Below are 26448 nucleotides of genomic sequence, written 5' to 3'. Positions count from 1 at the left end.
AATACTTAACAATATTTCGTTCTTACAGTCGGACAAATGCAGCAAACAATACACAAAGGAATTAATTAGCGTTTTACGTAAAATTCCGACATATTATTCAGCTGAATGCACTTTGGCAACGTGTTATAAGACTTTGTTGCAAGCCTCAAGGCAAAGAATATACAGGATAAGGGGAAAAAAAATAAATTTTTAGTAATTATTTCGTTGTACGGAGTACCTACTAATTCCATGGACCTTCTAAACTTATGGCTAAAACCAGAGGCCCTTCTATCTAATCTATGGCTAAAACGTTTAAACGTGGTCTCTGACATTACTTAGAAAAGAACCATAGACGACAAAATTTTAGTTTCTTTAACAAAGAGAAATATTTTTGTCTTTCACCAGCAAACTTGTCAGTTTGCTCGTGAGAGTGCAGTGTGACAGAGACTTTCTCTACGCCATCAGAGTGTATTACAAAAGTGTGTGTTTCTTTTCAGCAATAATTGCATCGCAAATATTGTAGTTTTTTAGAATTAAATAATTTGACATGAAAATGCAGTCTAAAGATAAACTACAGATTGTAGAAAATCGAAGCTTTATTTTAATACAATAATATATTAAATGTTACAATATTTCATATATAAATATTAACGAAACATTTAATAGGCAACAAACATTACAAAGGTAATTCCTGAACATATTAATTTTCATCACCGAGCCCTCTTAAATACTTCAGAAATTACACAGCCGTGCGGTGAACGTAATTGAATTACAACTGTAGCGTGTGCTCAATTTCACCAAACGAAAATTTAACTTTACTGCGGTATCATCAATATCGAAACTTTTGAGTTTCAATGTATTCATAACGTTTCAATGAGTTCATATAATTATTTTGTGAGTATTTATTTATGATGTTTATCGAAATACAGTGTTAAATATAATAAAAATCGTAGTATAGCGTTTCGAACACACATAGGTAACACATATAGATCATTAATACAAGAACGAAGTTCTTGCCGATAGAGAATTTTCCATTCTACTCTGTTCCCGGCATAGATTTTACCTGCTATACGACACGATTACTTAAAACCGATCTAAAATACCTGTCTTCATTTAAATTTATTTATTTTTCGCCTTTTTTGTCCCACTGCTAGACAAAGGTCGCCCCTAAAAAAAATTCGAAGCCGTTTCATCCGATGCCAAATCTATTTAAGGAAGCGCTGAAGTAACTAAGAAATAGTTGAATTGGCATCAGATTTTTTTTTTAGTATTTTTCCATTTATGCAGAAATTTTATGTAATACCCATGTTTACACGGTAAATGTCCAGCAATAATTAAGTGCTATTGCAATATAAATAACAAGTTTATTTGTTAAACAAATTAAAAAACCCCGCAACTATCAATATTCATTTGGCTACAACTTTGGAACGGCTGAACCGAGTTTGATCAAACATATCCATCGCATAAAAATTAGCTATCAAATAAAAAAAAACCCATCCAAATCGGTTTACCCGTTGATGCGCTACGGTGCCACGTACACAGACTTAGCGGTCAAACTTATAACAATTTAAAACAATTGTAGTACATTAACAGAATCAACAGCCTTTAGGTTATTACTCTTTGATATAATAGCTCAAAGTATCTTGCATTTAATGATATTTTCGCTCTCATCAAAGTATATTATTAGAAATGCTTTTTGACTCCATAATCCGTGACCTCACAATACGTTGCTGGCATACAAGCTCCATATAAAATTTTGATTTCAACAGTAGAATGGAAAATATCCTATGCCTCTTTAGTAAAAAAATCTGGAAATGGAATAATTCTCAGGAAATTCGTCGAAGCCCTCGGTTCGTGTCAAGTCTTCATGATGTGTTTTTGATGTCTTTACTGGAAAGGGTGAAACCAATTTATTTTAATATGGCTACGTGATGTTAATATCAGATTTTCACTGCTTATAACCTTTTTCAAGTATGTAAACGCAATGTCACGTGAAGGAGTTATTGGCTGAATTGCTTATATAAAAAATGTGTTACTTCATTTTTAGAATATTCATTAATAGTTACTGGCTTTTGCCCATGGTATTGCCATGGTATCTTGGTAATCCACTTCGTATCTATATAGATATTTTATAGCACACTGTATTCGTAAAATAATTAAACGTAAAAATACATTTGTCAGCTCCACGCTTCACTTCGAAGTCTATGAATACTACTGTGAAAATTTTATGAAACACACGGCGCTTGCTCGGGACGTATTAAAACGAAAACTCAATTAAAAAATTCTTTCCACTTATGTGAGTGTGTTAATTTTTTTTATAGAGAACTACTGTGCGGCGAAAATTGTTAAATGAAAAGCCAGAATGAAATATTTTCTGTTATATTGCTAGTTTTGGCGTGCAGCTTCGGTCGTGTGAATTCTTGCTCACCAAACAGAGAATCGAAATTGAAATTGTAATCATTATTTTCTCAGGTATTCTACAAGCAGTACTGGTAAAATTTATTTGATTTAAATTCGGATCGTGAACCGTTCTGTTTCGTACAACAACTTCTCAAGTCGCGTTAGGATTCCATACGTAAATGGTTAAACGGGATTCCATTACTAACCAATGTATATTATTGATTGGCTGTAATTTACATTATAAAGAGAAAGTATTTGTAATTTTATTTTATTTTTTGTTTGAAATTAATAAACTTAAAAACTATTGGTACCGGTTTTTGATAAAGTTTTGCACAGAAACAGAGAAACGTTGAAGGGTATCATAAGCTTTTTATTATGATTTTACACGAGCGAAGCCGGGTAATGCCGCAAGTTTATCAACACGTAAATTTTTGAGACGAAATTGCTCTTAATTTATGAGATCATTTTATAACAAAAACAAAGAAAAACGTTCCTTATTATATTATGCTAATGAATATTAATTTACAGACTAAATTGTAATGGGAAATAATATTTTTTGCAAGCTTTGACCTACTTTCGGCACATAACAGTTAAGTTTCATCCGTACAAGATCCGTACTATAGCAATAAATGCTAGCCTAGAATATGCATTTAGATCCTTATGTTTTTAATGTATTTTCAGGCAAATAAAGTTAGGTACTGAAGCGCCAACATATTTCGTACCAAAGATACCTATCGAATATTCGACGAATCGCCTATCGCCCCGCATTTAGAGGTCCATGCGATCTACAACCGATTGGGCTGAAACATTGGTTATAAGTTTAGTTTTGATTGCAATGGATTATTACGACATGCATGACCTGAAACTCTATCGAGGGACAGCTCCCGACGAGGGAATTCCGCGCAACTTTTAATAGCACGCCCATGTTTATACAGAAACGGGCACAGCAAGCCAAACGTGTCTGTAAAAAAAATTAAACTTCTTTGTGCCAGGACTCTTAAATACTAATCGACTTTTAAACCCATTGTTACGTCAAACATACTCAGCGCCTGCCCGAAACAGTCGGCAAAATCCCGAGAGCACAGCATTTTTATTATGACTTCCACCAGAGTTTCCACTTGACTAACTCACAGGATTATTGCACCTATTCCAAAGAAGTTATGGCCCATTTTTGCCGGAAATATTCATTGTTATAACCGTGCTATGCAATGCTAGAAAATGACACTTTATTAACTTTTTTCGATTTCTCGTTTTAATGGATTCTTGTTATGATGTAGATTTTATTTGTGGTTGGAATTGAAATGTTGAATGTAGTTTCGCGTGTTACGAGGTTTTTTAGTTTTTGTGTTTGGTTTTTTGCATTCCTGGGTGCGCCATGAGGTCATAGTTATCGTAATAATGCATTGTCATCCAAACGAAATATGTGAACAAAATTTCAGCTGAATCGGTTGAAGATATCTGCTACAAAATTGAGCATTTGTTAGTTTTGGTGCACACTAAAGGGATATACACTATCCCTGTTATACATAAAAAGATAAAGCATACCTTAAGCTAAAATATGTATTGTCACTATTGCACTTTACAATATTTAGCTTTGACAGAACGAGACAAAATTAATTGTGAAATACAAAAATGGCTACAATGGCTTGTAAACACAACACATTCAGAAGAGTGTGTTTTTTGTGTTTATAAGTTCTGTTATTCATTAATTCAATTTTATCTTTTTAATGAATAACAGAACTTGTGGCCATTTTTGTATTTCACAAAGTTCTGCTTACTTAAATTATATATATATATATATATATATACACATAACTCTTGCGTTTGTGTTGTGGTTGTGGGCAAAAGCTAATATTATATAAAGTGTTTCAGACAGCTGTACAACAAAATGCAAATAATTTAATTTTATAATTTTCCTAAAAATCTACAATTCTAATTTCGGTTTCGGGTGTCGAATTGCCAACAAGAGTGCTAAGAATGACAAACAATGTTTAAATTAAGTGTATATTCTATATCAAGTATATTCATAAGGTTTTTACAGTTTTTTGACGCAAGCTTTTATTATTGTCAGAGAGATCTTATAACATTAAATGTGCGACATGACCGTGCAGTAAACAGTGGAGGAGTTCCGTCGTGTAAAGCCATTCCTAGGTGCCCCATAAGGTCATGCATATCATAATAAAACGTGTGTACAAAATTTCAGCTCAATCGGTTGAAGATATCTGCTTCAAAATTGAGTTGCAAGATTCCATCCGAACATACATACATAGTTTCACATTACATTCATACATACACGTACTCACATAAAGTGCTAGTTAAAGAAAAGCTTTTAAAAATGTCTCCATATAGTAAGATATAACTATAATTCTTCTACTTATCAAGCTAACGTTTAGTGTTTTGTGATTAGCACACGAATGTAAACCACGTCTGAACCACTTGGCAGATGTTGATAAAATTTTCTAAAATAGCAATAGAAAGCCGTAGGCAAATATCTCTCTATAATTAGCTTTTCTAACAGAGCGAGAGAGAGGGTGCGAAAAGTCTAATGCTCAGTTCAGTAATCCGTCAGGATATGTAACGTATGCAAAATGTATGCTTTCTTTTTCATGAATAACAGAACTTGTAATCACAACACACCCAGTTTTGTATCCATGTGTTTGTGTCGCTATAGCTTAGCGCTTAGCGCTTAGTGTAGGCCGTTGAGTGTTGTTCATTTATTGTATTTTTTATTAATCAAGTGCAAATATCAAATATGATTATTAGCAACTCTATTTGAGCGGTTGTCTATGTTTTACATGTTATGAATGTATTCCCAGCCTGTCGCTGTGATTCGCCAGTTCTTTATCAGATTAAAAAATATAAATCTCCCAGCGTTTTGGAATTTTTCGACATAACCTTATAAATCACTGCGGCCAGTTGTGGCAAATAACAGGATGTTTTATCTGTGTAAATATATTACTAACGGCCCGTTCCGGGGGCTTCGCTCGGGTAAAACTATAATAAAAAAGTAGCCTATGTTACTACTAAACGTTTTGTCTGTCTCTGTGCCCAATTTCATCAAAATTGGTGCAGTATAGTTTTTAAGTTTATCCATTACAAACATAAATAGGTACAAATCAACAATATATATAATAAAACAGTAAAAAAAAAATGTACATTGAATACATTTACATCAAAACAAAATTAGGCGATAGAATCATAGTAACAGAATAAGAATTTGAAAAAAAAATGTCTGTTTGTCTGTACACGCTAATGACAAAATGGAAATTGCAAGTGCACGATTCCCAAGAAGACCCCATGAAAATTGTATCAGGCGTACAGTCGCCCGCATGAAATTTGTATCAGGGCCCGTACAGTCGAATGCATAATTAAACTGCAATCAGAGTTGGGGAGTTTGCGAGACGGTGCACAGCGCACCGCAAATTTTATTGAATTTGTATGAAATTCTTTTAAAAATTATGGACCTGTAATGAAAATTACGAATGCGCAGTTTATGTATTAGTAAAAAAATAATATTAAAGATTTCAATTACAAGATTACCTTGTGTGAATTAATAGTTATGAAATACTAGATATAGCACGGGGCTTCGCCCGCGTACATTTTTCGCGGAACAGTTATTTTCCGGGATGAAAGGTACCCTATGTCCTTCTCCTTAATTCAAACTACATGTATGCAAAATTTAAGAAGGTTAGTTGAGTAGAGCGTGAAGAGGTAACAAACAAACTTACTTTCGCATTTCTAATATTAGTTGGGATTAGGATAACTACTTGGCGTTAACTTTGTATGTGAAATCATTAACACATTTTAAATACATACATTATATTAATGGTAATACATACTATGTAATAAATATGGGAATAAAAATATGTATTATTACTATTATTTTATTTATTTATATATTTTTTCGAACGGGTAAATAAAGCCTCAGGTAGCATAACGAAACGTAAGGCATAAATCGCGAAATAATTTCCCCTAAAACGTGCAAAATGACCCGCAGAAAATGTCCGCAACAACATTTCCCTAGTTAATGCATCAGTGTTGCCCGCTCCCGCCGCTGAATAACGGATATCCATCGGGTTGTGGTCACTGTTGCACATTTTACAATACTGACCAAAATCCCGTTAATATTTTGTTAGTTTAAGTGTTTTAAGTATATTTTTTAATGTGTTTAAATTATGAAAACAGTTTTCGTTTATCTTTCGCGGATCTACTGGAAAAAAATTCTATACAAATATTTAGTACTCTTGTACTATATTTCCCCATTTATAAGTTACCCTGTTATATTGAGTAGATAAAATCAATAAAATTTTAATCATAACCTCTCTCTTATGCGAACCCGATTTCTCCCGCCGCCTTAGGGTGTCGGAGTCCAGGATCCACTAACTTACCTTTTCATGCTGTGTCCTGGATATGAATTAGTTGTTAGAACATTAGCCCGGATATCATCTTTAGACGACAACAAGCCAGCACTTTTTGGATCACAATTATATATGGAATATATATATATGGAATTATAATAAAAACAGCCGTTTATGGAATTCCTTAGGAGTATATAATACTACTAAATATTAAAATATTGTATACTACAGATCTGTCAATGTCAACAAAATGCCGCCTTTTTATTTGTCAAAGTGTAAAAACTGGCTACGATTTTGGATAACACGGAGACGGCGAAACCTTTTCTTTCTTTCAACGATATATTTTTATTCAATCCCTCGAAATTTCCCCATATTTCCTCAATGTCACATCTTTTCAATTATACTCGAAGTATTTTCGGATTAATTTTTGTGCTACACATACGTACTATATCCATGATAATTCCAAATAGGTATAAATTGTTGTTAAACTTATGTTTCACAAAATAAAACACTGAACACAGTCACTAATTCATTTTTAATATATTTAATAATATATTTTGTACATAATTTACATTTTGAATACGCTTTACTTACTCTACGCGATAAATAAATATAATAATTAAGTTATTTACAATATAAAACGCCTTAATTTAAATGCAATGGCACCGTCTTTGCTCAATCATTTAATTAATCAATTGTAATTGTACTAAAATTCACTAAAATATTTCAACCGAAATCTCATATAAATTGACTTAAGAGACTTAGAGATAGAAAAAGGAAGACATTACAAACTGACATACACAATAAACCGTTGAGGAGTTCCCTCGTCGGGGGCCATTCCTGGATGCGCCGTCAGATCACGCATTGAAATCCAAAGCAAACGTCTGTACAAATTTCAGCTCAATTGGTTGAAGATGAAAACTTCAAAAATGACATACAAGATTCCATCCGAACATACATACTCACATACATTACAAGTTAAAACCTTGTAAAAATCTCAAGAATCACATGGCAATTGGCTATATCTCAGACAAGCGCCTATATTTTCCTCCGGACTTCTCTTGGGGGTGGGGTGAGCGAAATGTACTGACACTGCGAAGGGTGATATTGAAGTTTCAACCCTGCATTGGTCGAAGGCCACCCCTGGACAGAAGGAGTCGCCGCAGTGATGGGGGTCACACACTCCAGGGACGAAAGATGAGCTCTGAAAGGATAAAATACTTTTTATCTATCTTATCATAATGTCTTTGAGTTGTTGAACATATTAGTGGAACTCTTGGAGCTTATAGGCGATGATAGTCTTCCCAAGGAGACATCACGCGGCTAGTTATATAATCAAAGTAAAAGTTAAAACAAATATTGTATATAAATCGGAAATTCCCAATCCCAAACTTTGTGATAACGAAAAAACAAATATAGTTGTCGAGTAAACTTAAATCTCAGTTCGAAAATCATTAAAGCATGTCTGCGATATCGCAACGTGTGATATATGGGGATTTATTTTGCTGTAATATTAGAAATCTTTCTGTTCCTGAACCTAATCTTTTCCTGACTTTCATCATCAGCCATTTTTATGTCCTCACTACACTGGGGCCTGGCTCACTGGCCTTCCATAAGGATCCTCGTGACCTTTCGATTCATATTACTTAGTTTAAATAAACTTCGTATCAACTCAAAGCAAAATTAAGCAATGTGCGTCGATCTGTCACGGTCATAGACGACGTTTAGAGGGGTCATAAATATGAAAATGATCTTACCGAGACAAAATATTCATTTTCACACGGTATAGTGATTCTATCCCGGCATCTTTGTCTTCCATATCTTCCGCCAAGACCCGATCCATACTTTCCATATCCATTATATCGCAATCTGTCATCTTCCTTGCTATAATGTTGAGCGTATGGGGACCAGCGATTCCATTTCCATGTTTTTCCTTGGTCATTATTACTTTTTATAGCATTTTTGTTTTTCTTCTTTTGGCTCCATTTACTATTCCGATCAAATTTTCTATCACTTTCTTCCCATCTATCTTCATCCTCTTCTTTGCCTTCTTGACTTCTTTCAGGTCTTATTCTCCTGTTGTTTCTACTCCAGCTTTCCGCAAGACTCTTCAAGTTTTCCTCCAAATGTGCGACGTCACTCCTGGATCGGCCAGTCTGCCCCCACAGCCAAGATGGGAAGATAAAACTCCATATCTAAGGGTTACTTTTGTTAGTCTAACTACTGTATACCAGATCCAGATATTATCTAAGGAAATACTAGAATATAATAATTTAATATGACTAATGTAAACTAGAATGTAATTATTAATGAAGTCTAACAGGTACAAGATATGGTTTATGTTGGGGAAGTCAAATAAAATACAACATGTTATCGTTTCAGGTTTAGGATATTACAAGTAAGTATATGAAAAGAAGGAGTACTTCTATATAAATATACTTAATTAATTACTTGAAGGAATTTTGAGACGTTATTATATAAAATACATAAGGTAATGTACTAAAATGATAAATATTTAATAAACCCTTTACATTGTTATTAATCTATGTATCAATATTTACAGTTCTAGAAATTTTAAAGTTACTCTTGTTTGTTGACTACGTAAAATATGATTTTCATGGAGATTTTGTTATAGAATATTAATATTTTCAAGCTATTCAAGTTGCACTTTATCATCACCATAAATCTTCCATTGTCCACCGCTGGACGTAAGCTAGCTTTGTTTCTCTCCTGTGCAATCACAATTCAGTTCTTGCCAACACTATTTGTAACACCATTTAACCCATATACCGTACGTAGTTCAAGAAGCTAATACTCATTTTTTTATTTGTCAATGATATTATCAGCTATAGCGATCATTATCACATCATCAAGTTAAAACTTGTTGTATTTATATAATTTCGTATTAATAATTAACAGAAAGAAGATTTTCATTTGCATCTCTTGAACTACTTATTCAAAAATATTCATATAACTAGATTCATGGTAAATGGCAAACATGATAATATGCTATTAATCATTATTATCTAGAAATCTCCTAAAATTGTGTCTGTCACAGCCAATATGCTATTGATTCAGTAAAATTACTTACCATAGCTAATATTCCTGGCGATGCTTGAGGAGCAGGAGTAATCGAAGGTGCTACGTTGGGGTCAGCTCCTGAACCTTCCATCTCATCGTCTTGAATGCCAGGGCCATCTGCTGGCATCATGCCTTCGTCTATCATTGGACTATCTGGAAGTTTTAATTTATTTGTTATAAATTGTGTGAAAAAAAGGTGTTTAGACTAGCTACGGAGTATTACCATGCTTAGTTAATTGTACAATGCATCCATAAAAAACATTAATAAGTAATCTGGTCCACATCATAATTCTGGAATTAATTCACAAGCATTAACAAAATACATAACAACAAATTTCAATAAAAACAGGAACTAGGTAGATATACTGCAACGATGGAGGGAATTTATTTACGTAATACTAAATACTAAGGTATTATAACATGGTAAGGAATATTAGTACAAATATAGGTACCAATCCAGGAGTACTGCTCAAGGTTTAGGTGGATACTATCATACGGGGTGAACTACTTTAAAGGTACCATGCCAGGGGTACAATAAAATTGGAAACCATCAACAATCCCCGGTGGTTGAGCTGGTTGGGCTGGCTGTCCCATCTGACCACCAGTCACTGAGGGCTCTGAAGGTTGCGCCTCATTGTCAACGTCAGGTTCTGATGGTGCCATGGTCACGTCGCCAATGGACGAGCTGTTTGTACCATTGAACCCTGCACTGGGGCCATTAGACCCGGCAGTTCCGTAATAGAATGCTAGAAAATATACCTTTCTTAATTCCATCACGTCTAAGAGATGAGAGAAAAAATAAGAGAAGAAATAATTATTTAATGATCGAATAATGTAGTATTTTTTATCAGCTGAAAAAATTATAAAATCATCTGGAAGCTGCTGGGTTTCAGTTGCATAAAACCTAGAGGCAATGGCTGGATGATCTGGATCAATGTATTGGTCGATTTTGTAGCTAGCTAATAGGTCGTGAAAGACCATTTTTATCTTATCCTACCATCCGTTGGCGTCACAGAGTTCGCATTTTTATTATTTTAAAATTAGAAAATACATACCAGAACCACCAGTCAGGCCACCGTTCCCCCCGCCGATCCTGAAGGAGCGGCTGTCGCACGGCGTGTACCGTACGGAACAGAATCCCGTGTTCCGTCTCACACACGCGCGGTACTCGTGTCCCGAAAGATGGCGGCCATTGTACGCGTAGTTGAAGGTTTTTATCGTCCCTGCGCATTGGGGTCTATTAATTCTTTGATGTTTTGAAAACGTCTCATTCAGGTACCTACATATATATAGTGGCTATTACTGAACTCGTCATCATAGTGAGCTGTATCCGTTCCACAGAATAGTATAACATTTGAACTAATACCTATCCCCAATAGTGAAGTGAATATTTATTTGTGTAGTCTTAGGTATGACAATAAAATTCTACGATGACAATAAGTCCGGAGCCCTTTTTTAACGCCCCCACTATTGAAGCTTGGATGAGCCTTCCAATTGGTAACATTTCTATCAGTGCTGACACTATAGTCAAGCGATTTTTTTATGCAGAATTTTATAAAGAATCATTTTATTTTCCTTCTACATCCTTTATATTTTCATTTTGTAATACTAAATATTAATTATTGAAAACGGCACGAGATATACACAACGCCTCTGCAGTACATAAAGTTCAATCATTTCCAGCCATTAACCTCAAACCGTCCATCTCTGTAGGCTGTGACCCGAGTTTGTGGCTTGGGATTCGCACGGACACACTAACTACTTGATGGAAGAGGGCTGACATCTACACGACTTGTCGCCACGTGTACAGTCAACTACAAATATTAATTCCAGCATCTTGCATACATTTGTATCCAGTAAATCTTCTCTATGACACGTTAACTGGAAAATAATAACTTTACGAGCTAAAGGCTTTCGGGTGTTGGGATGTGAGCTGGCCTGACTCATAAATAAGTATGCGGTACACAAACTTATGTCAACTACATAAATATATCACGTTATTCTGCAGTAGTCTGCAGTCTCTGTACTGTTGGAATTAAATAAAATGGATTTAGGGAGTTTGAGCTATTGATTACACAAACACAAATTTCAATATTCAATTGTTATAGCTATTATTTTATAGATGACCGCCCAAGACTGCTGTTTATTTGAGTACTATGCTGAAATAGTTTGATCATAATATTTCTCTCTTTCTTAATACTTATTGTCCCAAAAATCTATCGGGGACTAGCGATCGTGCGTAAGTTCACGACTATATACGATCCATCCTGCAAGATCGACATTCAATTTAGATTGTTGTAGCAGTTTTCGAGTAGACGTTACGATTTCGATTGGATTAGATTTTGTTAACACTTACACGGTCGTTAGAGTTAGTTTCATTATATTCGAAAGACTTCTTGAATTAACTATATAAATATAGAATATTCCGTTATTCAGCTATTCCTGTAAGGAAAACATTGTGAGCAAACCAGCACTCTAGTTGATGATTTATCAGAATAATTAGAGAAGGCAATGTCAAACCACCCCATTTATAATTCCCAGGAATTCGCGTGTGTTATATTCCACATTAAGGCAACGACCCTTAGCCGTAATAAACAACTATAAGAAGAAGCTATGGAAGACTCAAAGACTACTGGATTTTGCCCACAACTTCGTATGTGAGTAAAAATCAGTTTCCCGTGGGAATTTCAGGAAATCCCTTCTAAGTACACCCCTACACTGTCCTAGGAACCTACACACCAAATTCCAGCTTTCTACGCCCAGTTATTTCGGCTGTGCGTTGTTTGTCACTCAGTCACAGTCAGTCAGTCACTCAGTAACGCAAGTGTTTTATATATATTGATGATATCTTACCATTGTTCTCAGTGTGGTACTGCAAACAGTCATGGGGCGCAGAATTAGCCAAAGGCATTTGCGCCATCCTCATCAACCACAAGCGAGGCATCTCACTGCCTCTAGTTCGTATTGTAAGTCGGGTGGTCTTCGTGTCAGCCAACTCGCCCGCTTCTCTCTTCTCCGAGCCACTTGATAGAGTGTAATATACTGTAAAATAATATTATCATCAACCACAAGAAGCAAATGAACTACTTGTTATAGTTCTAATCCTTTTAATCGAGTCGAATCGAGTAATTTCATTATTAATGACCCTTACATTCCCCTACAGTGTGACAGGTAAAAGATAATCATGATCAACCTGCGTACATATGAACGTTATGTAGCCAAGCGTCAATTCTTGAATCTCGTTCAATATTCACAAAATAAACGGTACTGCACAACACTAAAAAAGGTTTCATTTCAAACTTAACTGTTTCTCAGATTTTAATGATTAAAGTGCTACTTACAGTGCTGTCCGTAGTTTTGGCCGCAAATGGTGAAGTTACTAGCTCCTTCCCCCAATATCATAGCATCCTCGTCACACTCTCCCGTGGTCCTGTTTGGTTGGCCCTGAAAAAATAATTTAAAGTCCTCCTAAAAAGTCTGTTTGATACAAGCGCAGCGCAGGACAATTAGGTATACGAAATTGATGTAGGTCACTTGAGTTTTGAATATTGTTCGTTTATTTAGTAAACTATGTATATAACTTTCTTGGATAAGAAGACACAAAGACACAAGAAACAGAAAAAGCACTAGCAACGGCGGACTTATCCCATGGGGGGGATCTATTCCAGTCAATTGGCAGGAAAAGATAAAATTACAAAGACAAATATTATTTATTTGCAAAAACATGAGTTTACATTTTTTTACAATGTGGTATTAAAATAAAAACTTAATCCTACATGTTTCACCGTCCACGGGTATGCAAATTTAAATGGAGAGCACGCTATCATCCCAAAAAACAAAATCGAATAAATGAAGTATCGAATAATAAAATTTTATCTAAATCTATCATTCTAAAAATCGTTCAAATTATAATAACATTTATCAATCAGCAAGGACCTGAGGTGCTATTTAAATAAATTTAAATTCTGATCTTTAACTTGTGGAATTTTGTTGTAAATTTTAGGTGCCATACATACAATACTTTTACTGAGTAATGCCGTTTTAGAGGGGTGTAAACATAGTCTACAAACACAAAACATTATATACTAATACAAACAGGATAGACTAACGATTGTGAACTGGATAAAGTCGATCCGTAGCTGCATGATGCCCGCGTGTGTCTTATGCACCGTGATGCCGCAGTCCCGGTCCCCGCTCCACGCCTCGGGGAACCCGGGCGACATGAAGTAAGTCAGGTTGTTCTCAATCTTACCCCCGCATGTCACCTCGACTGGAACACGAAGTTAATAAGCGAATTAATAAAATATTTCCCTGTAGAAGAGAACTAGGTTTGCACAAAATATAAAATTCAAAACTAGAAATACGCCGGGTCATGAAACATAACATGACGGGTTTATAGCAAACAGACATATACCTTATACCATGTACCTTTGAACTCATTTATTTTTAATTCCCACAAATAAAAAAAACTACTCACTAAAAAAACTATGTATTATAAAATCATCTCTAAAATCTAGATAATTAATGTTCCTTTAGAAGAAGCTTTACCATAACTATTAAATAATAAACACAGAAAATCAATTTAGAAGTTAAACTAACCTAAAATAAAAATAAACACAAATGTCACACACCTAACCTAAAATAACAATAAACACAAAATTTTCAGAAGTTAGAAAAACTTCGTAAGTATTCGAAATTTGCGAAAGCTTACGTTATCTATGGCTGGGCTGAATGCTTTTTCCTTAAAGTTTTTGCTCTCCTCCTTTCCTCGCTTCGGCGAAAAGCTACCGAGTGAAAGTTGCAAGCAAAAAGCTTCCATGGTGGTCTATCTATTAACCAGATCTTTCAGTCGACTACGGCAAAAAATTGAGTAATAAGTTTACGCAAGACTTTTTTTAATCTACAGATGATCTGGAATACTGGACAGATTGTTTTTATATTTGTTAATTTGCTAGCTGCAAACTAGGGCTGTAATAATTGTGAACTGGCAGAGTTAGTTGTACCTATTGTATCATCAAATATAATTTTTATGTGTAATACTTTAAATAATATAGTAAGCATGTACAAGCGGCCCGACCCGAGTTAGTTCTTGACCTTCCTCACTATCTAGTGATGATAAAACCCAATGAAAATTCGTGCAGTAGTTTTTGAGTTTATCGCTAACAGACAGACAGACGCCGCAGAGGCCTTTGTACAATTTCATATTTTGTAAACAATAGCAGCAAACGCGAGTTACCACGTTTCACCCGACACGCATCCGCCGTCTTGCAATAAACACAGATGCTTAAGATAGTTGTGAGTTGTGTCCAATTTCCTTAAGGCCAAAACCAGTAACCAGACCAACGCCACCGCAAACAACATCGTAATATGCTGTTACGGCCGTCGTAATGCATTGTACAGTGTTGAGTACACGCACCAAATATAAAGGATGACTATTTATACATTTAGTCTATATGCTAAATCCATGAGTGAGTTATTCAGTATAACTTTACATTTTGGACCAAAAAGGATCTGACAGGAGATGAGGTCGAAGAACTTGAAATGAATGAAGAACGTGCAAAGGAGAATGGGAAATGGAAGAAAAATGTTTAACATATCACAAATGATTAGTAATTAAGTTTGATTAGCGTCAACGCTAACGAAGAAGTAATTTACGATTTCTATTTGGTTCTAATGGTCATTAATTAAATTTCATTATCGCCAACGCTATTCAAGAAGTCATTTATTATTTCATATATTAACTTGATAGTTTCACAGATAGGTACATCATAACAAAATACATTTTCATCGAGTTGTGGATAATAAACCTAGATTAACAGATAGACAGACAGACAGGGGATAAACAATACTGCGGTTCGGGAAAGTGGGTTGTGGAGGTAAATCCCAGTAAATTATGATTGGCTAGAGAATGACAACAGACATTTCTTTTGTTGATGCAATTTCTAAAATTTCTACGTCGATCAAACGACCTAACGCCTAGGCTGAATATTCCTACCTACTAATTCCATGGAATGTAGAGAGAGTATTTTGATGATTTATCTATCTGTAAAACTATCTAGTTAACATAAAATTAATTTTAAAAGAAATACCCAAGGATTAAAAATTAGACGTAGACTAGACTATCATAGAAGGAGCGGTGGTGGTGTAATGGTTAAGATGCCCGTCTGTGGATTTAAAGGTGCCAGTTTCGAATCCTACTCGTGCCACATGAGTTTGTATACCAATCTGACTCATATATAGTAGTTTTCATCGACCACCACTTGCTTCCGGTGAAGGAAAACATCGTGATGAAACCTGCACACTGGTTGATAATTATTAACTTGTATGTGAAATGGAGATGGCAATGGCAAACCACTCCATTAATAATGCCAAGAAAGTTGTTGTGTGTGTTTCATTCCACGTAATGACCACACAACTCTCAGCTATGATGAATACGACTATGAAGAAGAGACTATCAGAAAGTCGTCACATTAAAGAACATCGCATGAGAAAAATTTAAATAATGTCATCCAATATGGCAGCTTAGACGTTTCATCTCTGAGGTACATTTATGAGAAATGTATCACAAAGACGGACGGGATTACTTATAACATAGTTATATGACATAGTTATTACGTTGAGTAGACATGTGTGAACCAATAACAGACGCAATCATTTAGGTCCTTCGTGTCATATTTATTCAGATATATCTTTCTGATTTACGAGTATTTGTTAGTCACCGCTAGATATTACGCTGGGAATCGTCAAAGAAAATAACTTCTTTCGATCTTAAAAATAAAATCTTGGTAAAAGATGACCTTACCCTACATATAATTGTATATATTTTTTATATTTCTAAATGATCAGGAGACGATAGAATTAGGTATTTTAAGCTTCAACAATTAGTAGACAGTAATTTTTCAGGCACAATCAGAAATGGGTTTATGTCCAGTACGGTTACGGTTGAGAGAGATGGTATTCAAATTCAAATTTAAAAACTCAAATCCTTTATTCAGAAATTAAAGCACTTTTTCACGTCATATTTTATATTAAATAGTTATTTCTCACAAGCTACAAACTACTGGCATTTCGGAACGACCGCACTGCTGAGAAGAAATGCCGAAAGAACCTCTGGTGTTCTCATGGTACTGCTCTCGATAGCTCCTTAACAAGCTATGCTACAGGAGTTACAGACAGGCGAGGCACTCACACACACAGCAGACGCCCAGTCCATGTGCGCAATCGCCGCTGGCCCTCCCGTCTCTTTGGCGACAGTCGTACGGGTTGAGACAGATGCCTGCGCGGGCGATGGTGTCAGTAGCCGGCTTGCATTCCCGCTCGCCGCCCACGGGGAAGAAGTTGAACACTCGACCCAGGGATAGGATACCTGAGGATAGACGAATATCATTAGTTTTAAAGTCAACAAGAATATTTTCAAAAATAAGTCAACAAGAAAATTGCAACATCTGGATACAACTGCCACGAAGAATTTGCTGAGGTTTATAAATTTTCAGTTATGTTGACGACGTCGTCATAAGTAGGAATATCGATAGTTACCAGTGCAGAATTGACTTAGGTTAAATATATATATATTTATAAATAAATAGTTCCATACAATCTAATCGACTAATATTCTATCTAATCTTAAATACTTTTATGATGATTGTAATAATATATTTCAATACAACCATGACTTGCTTGTCACAACACGCATTACATGTCCAAAATATTCTTACATACTATTCCCATAGTATTTTGTAGCTATTTTCTACTTTCTTTAGCGTAAATAGATGCTTCGTCATAAGTTTAAGGTACTTTCGCATTCATTTTATACCAGTTGTGGGAGGTATCTAGTTCCACAGTTATCGTACTTCACGTGGAGGAAGTCAAGGGGAAGCCAGCCAGTCCTACCAAGCATAAATATTACAAGCCGCCATGCAACCAAGCCGCGTTATGGGGTACAATTAACCTATTTTCCGGTATAATAAGCAACGGCGTAAATATTCCACGTGTTTCGTTTTTAACCGAGACTCGCTGTTTTTAAATATTTTATTGTTGCTTTGGGCGAAGCGGGAGATGATTCCCCAAGAAGAAACGTGTTGGTGAAACTTCAATTTTATCTAAGAATACTTGAAGGTGAAAACTGTGACGTCAAACATAAAAAAAAAACAAACTCTTAAGTACAGTATAGTGTTGATAAAACATTAGCAAATCTCCAAAGATCAATGCATGCGTTTTTCCCTCAGTCGCAGTAGGTACTTACCTATATAATATTGGCAAAAAATCATAAGGGAAAGACATTAAATTCTCAAAATATTATATTTTTCAACATATTTCAACGAGATGACAAACGTGCCACAGTATTGATAATATTCACAATTAATTATTTTTTAATTATTTACCTACCTACTATACAACGCCATTCTCAACCTTGTCGTTGCCAAATTATCGTTTTGGCGAATGAAGGAGCAAGCAAGCAATTTAGCACAAGGAAAGAAGAACAACACACTACACACGTGAGTTTGAATATGCCTTTTTCAAAACCTAACCTAGATTAACCTGAGCCAATTCTCATGTAATCGAAATATATATCATCAATTTCTTTCGTGACGTTTAACACAGTTCAATCGAACGCTCATTATTTTTTCGATTATGACTTTGCTTATAACTATATCTTTATCTTATAACTATATATATATATTTGCTTATATCGACTAAAATTGGGAGAAAAAATATGAAAATCGAGGCCCTGAAAGTAATCCAATTTTGCGAATTGGTCATACATTTTTGGTATAGTATTATTTTTGACAAACAGTCCCACAATTCAGAATACCCCATAGACGAATAAACAGTTCAAAGACAAGAATAAAACGAAAATAATCAGCTTATTTATATTTCCCAACCCACTTTGTGAGACATCGTCTGACCTTTTATTTGGAGTTTTTATTTTCCATTTGAGTCCCCGCAAAAGATTTTTTCCTATTTACGAACAAGCGGAGAGAAATGACTAGCTATCAGAAAGCTTTTGTGGCACTGACCACTAAAACTGTGGAGAAAACACATGCTGCGTTTTTTATTCCACATACCTCTAAAACTGTTCCACTTGAGCTCGAAAAATGTTTACGGCATATGGAGCATGGATTTCCTATAAAAACCTAATACTAAAATAATATTCAAAATATAAAAATTTCAGCGTTTTTTACCTGATAGTTGCATTCAAACAGTATTAACCTAAGTTTATATTAAATCATTCCAACTCTCACCTCTCTCTCTCTCTCAACTCCACTTTAAAATATATACATACGGTTATTTTGAATAGTATATTACAACTGATAATATTTTTTTTATATTATTGTACACTACATTGTAGCTTCGCTCCATTTCAATTGCAATCTAAAGATATTTTTAAATCTAAAATTTATCTTAAACTCTTTTCTTCATACCATAATCGTCAATAATCCTATAGGTTTACATTGTGTACGCCATTTAGCGGCAATAAATATGAATTTCGTTGATAAGCTAAGGTGACCACTTACCATCAAATCGGCCGCCTACTTGGCAGTATGAAAAAAATACATTATTTAAATCCAATCGCTTAGTTATCAACGCAGGCGAGTCGCCAGCGACAAACGCCAGGTCCGTTTAAAAGCAACAGCACTAATTTGTTACAACTCAATTAAGGAGACCCACGGCGCCGGCGGAGCCCTAACGACGTTTAACACAGCATGAAAAGAAACCTAGCTAATTAGACATTTTACAGACTTTATTCCATGTATTTTACTTTGAGTTTCTAAAATATTTTGTTAGAAAAACCAGTCAAGTGCTAGTCAAACTCCCGCACTCAAGGGTTCCATAGAATTTGCATTTTTTTGTTATGTACTTATCGACGACAGAAGTTATAAGTAACGTGTATCTGTATGTCTGGCTGTCATAGAAGCCAAACGGCTGAACCAATTTTGACCTAGTTTATTTTATTTGAAAGATAATTTAATCGAGAGTGTTCTTAGCTATTTTTGTAAAATGTTTGTTTAGCCGTTTGGACACTGTCAGCTCTTTTCTAGCAGATGAGAGGATGCCAGCAACTTCGAAGTCGGGTGTTGTATGGCCACATTACGTGTTCTAGGAAGTGTGTAATTGATTCCCTTGTGAAAAAGCGACGTAATTGTTCATATCTGTTGATCACATTGATTTATAAGTTTGATTTTTTTTGTTTTTTTGAGCATTCGTCATAAATTTCAATTTGATTTTTCTTATCATATTATATCATCCGCTATAAGATCTTAAGAAAAAAAGAGTCTTCACACACGGACAGGCAAATATACGGACAAACCGACAACGAATTGATTTAATAGGGATTCCATTTTTACCTTTTTTGGAGTAGTTGCTTCGCCTACTCCTCATTATCCTGAGCATCGGATCCCTAAAAAGGTTGTTGTAGTCCAAAACAGATAAGCTAAGTAATTTTTTAAATTACTTTTCGTCTGTACTCAAATTTCTCTACTATTGTCATAGCAAATAAAATCGTCGTGCTTTATTATTATTGCAGAACATTCGGACCCATCATTAGATAATAGAGAAATTAAGTTTTTTTTTGCAAAAAATGAAATTTTTCATACACACTTTTATTGTCATCAGAGTGATCTTGTTTTATTCAAAACAAAAACGTCACAAAAAATCATGTCTGTCCTGTAAACTGTTGAGGAGCTCCCACGCTGGGAGCCGATCCTGGGTGCTCCATCATGTCTTGCTTATAGTTATAACGCATAGGCATCTAAAACCAAGTGTTAAAATTCACGACAGCGCTATTATATTATATAAACCGTTGGGGAATTCCCCACTTTCGTGCCATCTTTCACTTTCATTGCGCTGATCATGGATGACAAAATAAACACGCATTTTCAATTTGAAGAAACGCAACCTTTCATAATAATTTATGTATAATGCTGAAATGGTGGTGGTAACCGAAAGGTCCCTAATTCGAATCCTATTAACAAGACTTTACATACCAATCAGACTCAATATATCCTATTTTCCATCAACTTGCAGGTGAAGGAAAACATCGTGAGGAAATCTGAACTTTAGTTTAGAAGTAAATAGAAAATTATTATACTAGTTACTTCTGAGTCTTTCCAGTGTGCTTTACCACGAGAAAGTCGTATTTTACACAACATCCTCAGCCATTAGAATTCGTAAGAGTAAAACAGAGGTATGACATCGAAAGGAAAAGAGTAAAAGATTTTTTTACTACATAAAAACAAAATTAAAAAAGTTACCCACCACCAAAATTCAAATATCGAGTGCTAAGCTGGATACTATGAAATATTGTATCGTGATATCGTATCGTAAGCGCACCACACTTCCGAAATAAACTGAGACAAATAGAAATTTAGTTTTGCCATAGCCACTTTGATTCATTACTATTAGTCCTATAATGACTCTCCGTTATTATTATTATTATATTATTTTTCTTTAATATCGCCTATGTACATTTTCTTGCCTGTTCAGGCATTGCCCACTTATAGTTTTATTATATAAATAGATATAGGTTTGGGTTCGGGTAATCTGAAATTAACGAATGCCACAAATCACTTTGGTCCTCCGACTAGGAACCAATGGAGGGTTTCAGGACAATATTTTAGAACCACTATTGGTTCTAAAGAGTTTTTCTTCTTTTTCCACATCACTGCAATGACAATGTATTATTGTCCTAATGGTGCGCGCAAGATACGCTCCGAACTAGGGAACACCTCAATTATTTCACTAATTCTAATAAAGGAAAATATTTGAATTAAATAATGAATGAATAAATATAAAATACAATTTTGTGTAATAAAGTTTTGAACATTAAAGCCGCTAACAATGCAAATTTGATTGTAATAGGATTTAATTTCAAGAACAACTTTAAATTCTAATTGCGTCTTAGAAATGTACAAGTTTAATTCACGTTATTTGCATAGGAATAATTAAGGTGAAGAATCTTCGTGTATTTATAATAAGACAATACAGGCAGAAAGACTTCCAAAACATTTAAAAAAATGTATTGAGTAAAATGTATAAATTAGTCCCATAAAGAAAACCACCCAATATGTTTAAATCATGGAATTATTAGGTACTCATTCCATTGTTTAAATAAATAAATAAAAAGAAAAAAAATGGATTTAGGAAAATCCGCAGACTATTGTTCCACTTGGTCACCCTCAAGACGCATATATCCCGCAGCAGTGCATGTTAGGGGAAATTTTATCAGGTCCTAGGGGTGCCTGTTAAGCCGAGCATTGTGCTTCGGGTAGCAGGTTCAAATCTCTGATACCTAAAGCTTAGGAGCTTAGAAGGTTACGGCTTTGAAAGTAATATTTAACTAGCTTTAGCTAGTTATAGTATTTTCGACAGAGGCAGTATTTTTTTCTAGGATAAATAAATAAATATATTAGGACAAATCACACAGATTGAGCCCCAAAGTAAGTTCGAGTCTTGTGTTATGGGATACTAACTCGATGATAGTATATTTTATAACAAATACATATATAGATAAACATATTACTATATTTTATAACGATCGGGGATCGAACCTGGGACCTAAGTACCTTAAAAAAATAAAAAGTAAATAATGTCTGAGGATAAAAAGTACCCAATGTCCTTCTCCGTACACATGTATACCAAATTTTTTTTAAAAAGCTAGCACTTAATAATTTAAAGCGTATGCAGAGGTAATATAAACAAACATACTTTCATATTTATAATATTAGTTAGGAAATTGTGACATAATACAACAGTAGGACAACATGCTCTTAAAATATTTCATAAAAAAGATTGCGCATTTAAAGAATATATGGGTTTTGTGAATTGTGTGTGTACCGACATGAATGAAGTGACGTAAATCTATATAAACAATTATAATTTGAATTGGGCCCCAACTTCTGTACACCTCATCATATCCCATACCATTTTCGGAGATTGTACTTCATTTACGGAAACTGAATCTCCTGAAGCCTGCCATTCATTATTAAAATGTTGTCAGCGGTCAACAAGGCCCGAACTGAATCGATTTTGTTCACGACATTTCGGGATCACTTTGAATAATTTACAACCTTTTAGTTTACGTTAAGGGTATGTGTACAGCTTTCGCCATAAATAAACTTATTTCGATATTTAATAAAAATGGCTAAAAAGTTTCCTAACACAGTTTAATTTGACAATATTTGCCTGTGAAAAATTATTTTCATAAAAAAATACATTTTAAAATTATAGGTACAGGACAAAAATATTTACCCATCAGGAACAAAAATATCAATCGCTGTTGGTAACACTCCGCTATCTATCTGTCTGTGACAGTTGAAATTTTCACACATAATTTATTTTACTTACCGCTGTGACGAATAAAAAACAGATGAGCAGTGGTGGTGTAATGGTTAAGACGCCCGCCTTTGGATCGAAAGGTCCCAGGTTCGAATCCTACTCGTGCCACATGAGTTTGTACACCAATCGTAGTAGTAACCAAGTAGTTTTCATCTACCACCACTTGCTTCCGGTGAAGGAAAACATCGTGAGGAAACCTGCACACTGGTTGATTATTATTAACTTGTGTGTGAAATGGAGAAGGCAATGGCAAAGCATATTAATAATGTCAAGAAAGTTGCTGTGTATGTTTCATTCCACGTAATGACCACGACCCTCAGCCATGAAGAAAACGACTATGAAGAGGTACGGATGTGCCCGTGTCAGTAGTCACGTAGTTTCAAGAATATTTTTTCAATTAAAACTAAATTTCAGATGCGGAGCGGACTGAACATATTCTCTTAACATGTTTCCTATTATGCAGATACCCTATTCGTGCTTTCAATGTTGGCGCTTCTTTGCAAGCACAAAGAAGCAGAAACCTGATAGAAAACCGCCTGAAAACCGGACTAAGGGCATATCTGGGGGCGCGGCAGTGCCCCCTCAAGTCGAGCAAAAAAGCGGCACGGCCGTACCATCCTTTTCTCGAAGCAATTCAGGTCAATTTCGAACCCCAATAAGTTCGTTGTGGATAAATTATTATTTTCTTATCTAAATTAGTAGGTATTAAATTACGCCATTCAAAATCTACTACACAAATTTAAACTTGTATGAGGCGACTAGAGACACATATAGCCTAGGCAACTGATAGATAACAATAGCATGCTTAATGAGGGAGCATCGTGAAGAAACCTGCACAATGGTTGATAGTTTAAGTTCACAAGTGCGTGCAGGCGATTACTTGCTACTAGACGCGGTAGGTAGTCGTAATAGTCACGTCAGATACCTTTAGGCAACTAGAATAAAATATGACACGTAATACTCACGAGGCAAAGCCGCGGGACTAGCTAGTATAATTATAAACTTGCTATAATGTTATTCAACTGATGTAGCCATGTGTTTACAGTTAAACCCACTTGCAAAAGCTTGTACATATTCGGAGATGACACTCGTCTCGTTACACAGGTCGGGAGCTAGCTTCAAGACCTACTTGAGACCAGTCCAGCGGTACCTGGAAACATTATTAACATATGTGCGGTCGGGTAACCTAAATTTTCATTGTGTTAGGTAAGAATTACTTTTGCTGGCAATTAATTGAAAGATAATTGTTATGTTGCTAATTATTTTATGAATAGAACGTTCGAACGGAATGTTCATTCATTCGCGTCGGCAGCGACAAATAGCATAAATGGCATATCACAAGTTACGAGATGAAAAATATTATGTTTATCTTGGAGTGTGTGATATAGCCACAGATCGATTAAGTTAGTATGTACACATAGAACATATATATATGATAAGGGTAGTATATAAGTTTATATCTTCCTAAATTAAATCAAACAATCACCAACTTGAAGAATCCCCAACAAACTCACACAAAATATCCCTTTTTATTGTCACCGGTCCATCTATTAGCCGCGAATATTTTATCACTGGCGCCACATTATTAAAAAAGTAATAAAATATACTACTTACAACAGTTAATACTGAAATACAATCAAATGGAACGACATCGTAAGCATTAATAATATTATATATCCTTAGCAAAATATTGTGTTTTACTATTGTCATATCTATTATGTCACTGACATTTGATTATTTGACATTTATATTTTTTTCACGATTCGCAATATAATACATGACAAAATCTTTTATTTCGCATAAATAAAAAAAAACGGTGCAAAGGTGACAATAATTTAACGGCGCAAATTAAATAGCGGCGGTAAGCTGTTTATTTGCAATTTTACTTTCAAGGCACGGTCCTGTTCCTATTTCGTGTAAAATTTCCATACCTGGCACACAAATTGGTAAACTTATAGCACAGTGATCAGTTTGCTAACACTGAACGGCACTTCATTAGTTTAATGCACTTAATAATGAGCAACACGAACACCCACCGCGCCATCACTACAACACAGAGCTCAGTGCATGTTTTTTATATTTATTCTACCAAGCAGACAAACAGGCATGCGGCCCACCTGAGGGTAAGTGGTCACCGCAGTCGCCTGCAACGCCAGGCATGTCACACGCGCATTGCCGACTTTGTGTCCTAGGATCTTTTGGCACAGTGCCCTGTAATCACACCGCCTCTCTCACCCTTCAAACCGAAAAACAACAATGCAAACACTGCTGTTTAGTAGCAGAAATCGGTGAAAATGAAGTGTCCATCCAGAAGGGCCTTTGTAAAGTCACTGATTTCTCAGTAAGCAACCGTACTTTTGGGACGCTGATTATGTAGAATAAAACACACTTTTGATGTAGTTTACGAGCGTTCTTATTTCACATACAGCTTCTTTTCTATTTCCTAATCAAATTTAGGAAATAGTTACGAAAAAAATTCGAAACTTAAAATTTTGCAAACAAAAAAACCAAGGACCTATTGACCCTTTGATCCTGGAAATAATAAAAACATTTGAATTTGGAATTGATATGTTAAAATTAAAATTAGCTATCATGAATTTAAAATTTGGGCAAGGGCCGACTCACCAAAGTTTTATGATCTTTAATGGATATTCCAATCATTACTGATATTGTAAATGAACGTTATTAAATTATTACTATTATTATTACCTACATAAATGCTACATATCTCACCCTACGTCAGGGTATTCCTGATTGTTCCCGCCGCTATATATACCTACATAGGTTTATGTACATTATTACGATACAGTGGGACTTTTAAAGTTACACGGTACCGCAAACGTAGTGATGTAATCTCTTTATACTGATACTGATGACTCTGTGGGTATTTAGGAAATGTTCATAGTAATAAATTACCTGCTCTGCAATGCTAGTTGCATACTGCGGACGTGCCTGTGGTCAATGCAGTGCATTGCTTTCTAATTGATCGCGCTGCAGGTAGCCGCTCACACGATTACATTTGATAAGGCCACCGCACTGGACACTAAGTCTCGCGTGCTATTGACGGTGTAACGCTTTCTGATAACGACTAGGCTTGTGGTCCCGCCCTGGAATAGGACCACTCCATGTGGTGGATGTTGTACAAAGAGATTAAGGGACAAAGTCATGTCAGCTGATATTCAACAATTTATCACGAAGTTCGCCTTCGTCACGCGGACCATTGTAAATCACAGGCGAATCTTAAACTTTTAGGTTTATTTTATACGCTGACCCCGGGAAGCTGACCCTGAATCCC

At 35.2% G+C, this 26448-nt stretch overlaps 1 protein-coding gene and 1 long non-coding RNA gene across 5 annotated transcripts in view; both read right to left on the bottom strand.

Moving 5' to 3' along the window:
- Positions 1-7255: 7255 nt before the first annotated feature.
- The window catches only part of LOC128675515 (uncharacterized protein), a 36380-nt gene continuing 17187 nt past the window's right edge, over positions 7256-26448 (bottom strand). The window contains exons 2-10 of one of the 4 annotated variants that reach the window (XM_053754973.1): positions 17008-17184; positions 13928-14088; positions 13160-13262; positions 12672-12860; positions 10874-11041; positions 10367-10564; positions 9829-9971; positions 8495-8932; positions 7256-7941 (exon numbers count right to left, since the gene is read on the bottom strand). In XM_053754973.1, the coding sequence (XP_053610948.1) occupies positions 7735-7941; positions 8495-8932; positions 9829-9971; positions 10367-10564; positions 10874-11041; positions 12672-12860; positions 13160-13262; positions 13928-14088; positions 17008-17184 (1784 nt within the window). In that variant the 3' untranslated portion in view covers positions 7256-7734. The remainder of the gene's footprint in view (positions 7942-8494; positions 8933-9828; positions 9972-10366; positions 10565-10873; positions 11042-12671; positions 12861-13159; positions 13263-13927; positions 14089-17007; positions 17185-26448) is intronic. The other 3 variants (XM_053754974.1, XM_053754975.2, XM_053754976.1) reach the window with 3 other exon arrangements.
- LOC128675516 (uncharacterized) lies at positions 20436-25053 on the bottom strand. Its single transcript, XR_008405290.1, has 4 exons — positions 24768-25053; positions 24119-24303; positions 21075-21359; positions 20436-20568 (listed from the first exon to the last, which is right to left on the bottom strand). It is a non-coding gene; the product is annotated as an uncharacterized LOC128675516 (long non-coding RNA).

This window comes from Plodia interpunctella, chromosome 14 (genome assembly GCF_027563975.2).
Source record: "Plodia interpunctella isolate USDA-ARS_2022_Savannah chromosome 14, ilPloInte3.2, whole genome shotgun sequence".
In the NCBI taxonomy this organism is placed as follows: domain Eukaryota; kingdom Metazoa; phylum Arthropoda; class Insecta; order Lepidoptera; family Pyralidae; genus Plodia; species Plodia interpunctella.
The sequence above is the reverse complement of the archived record's forward strand: the minus strand, read 5'-3'. Positions and strand labels throughout refer to the sequence as shown.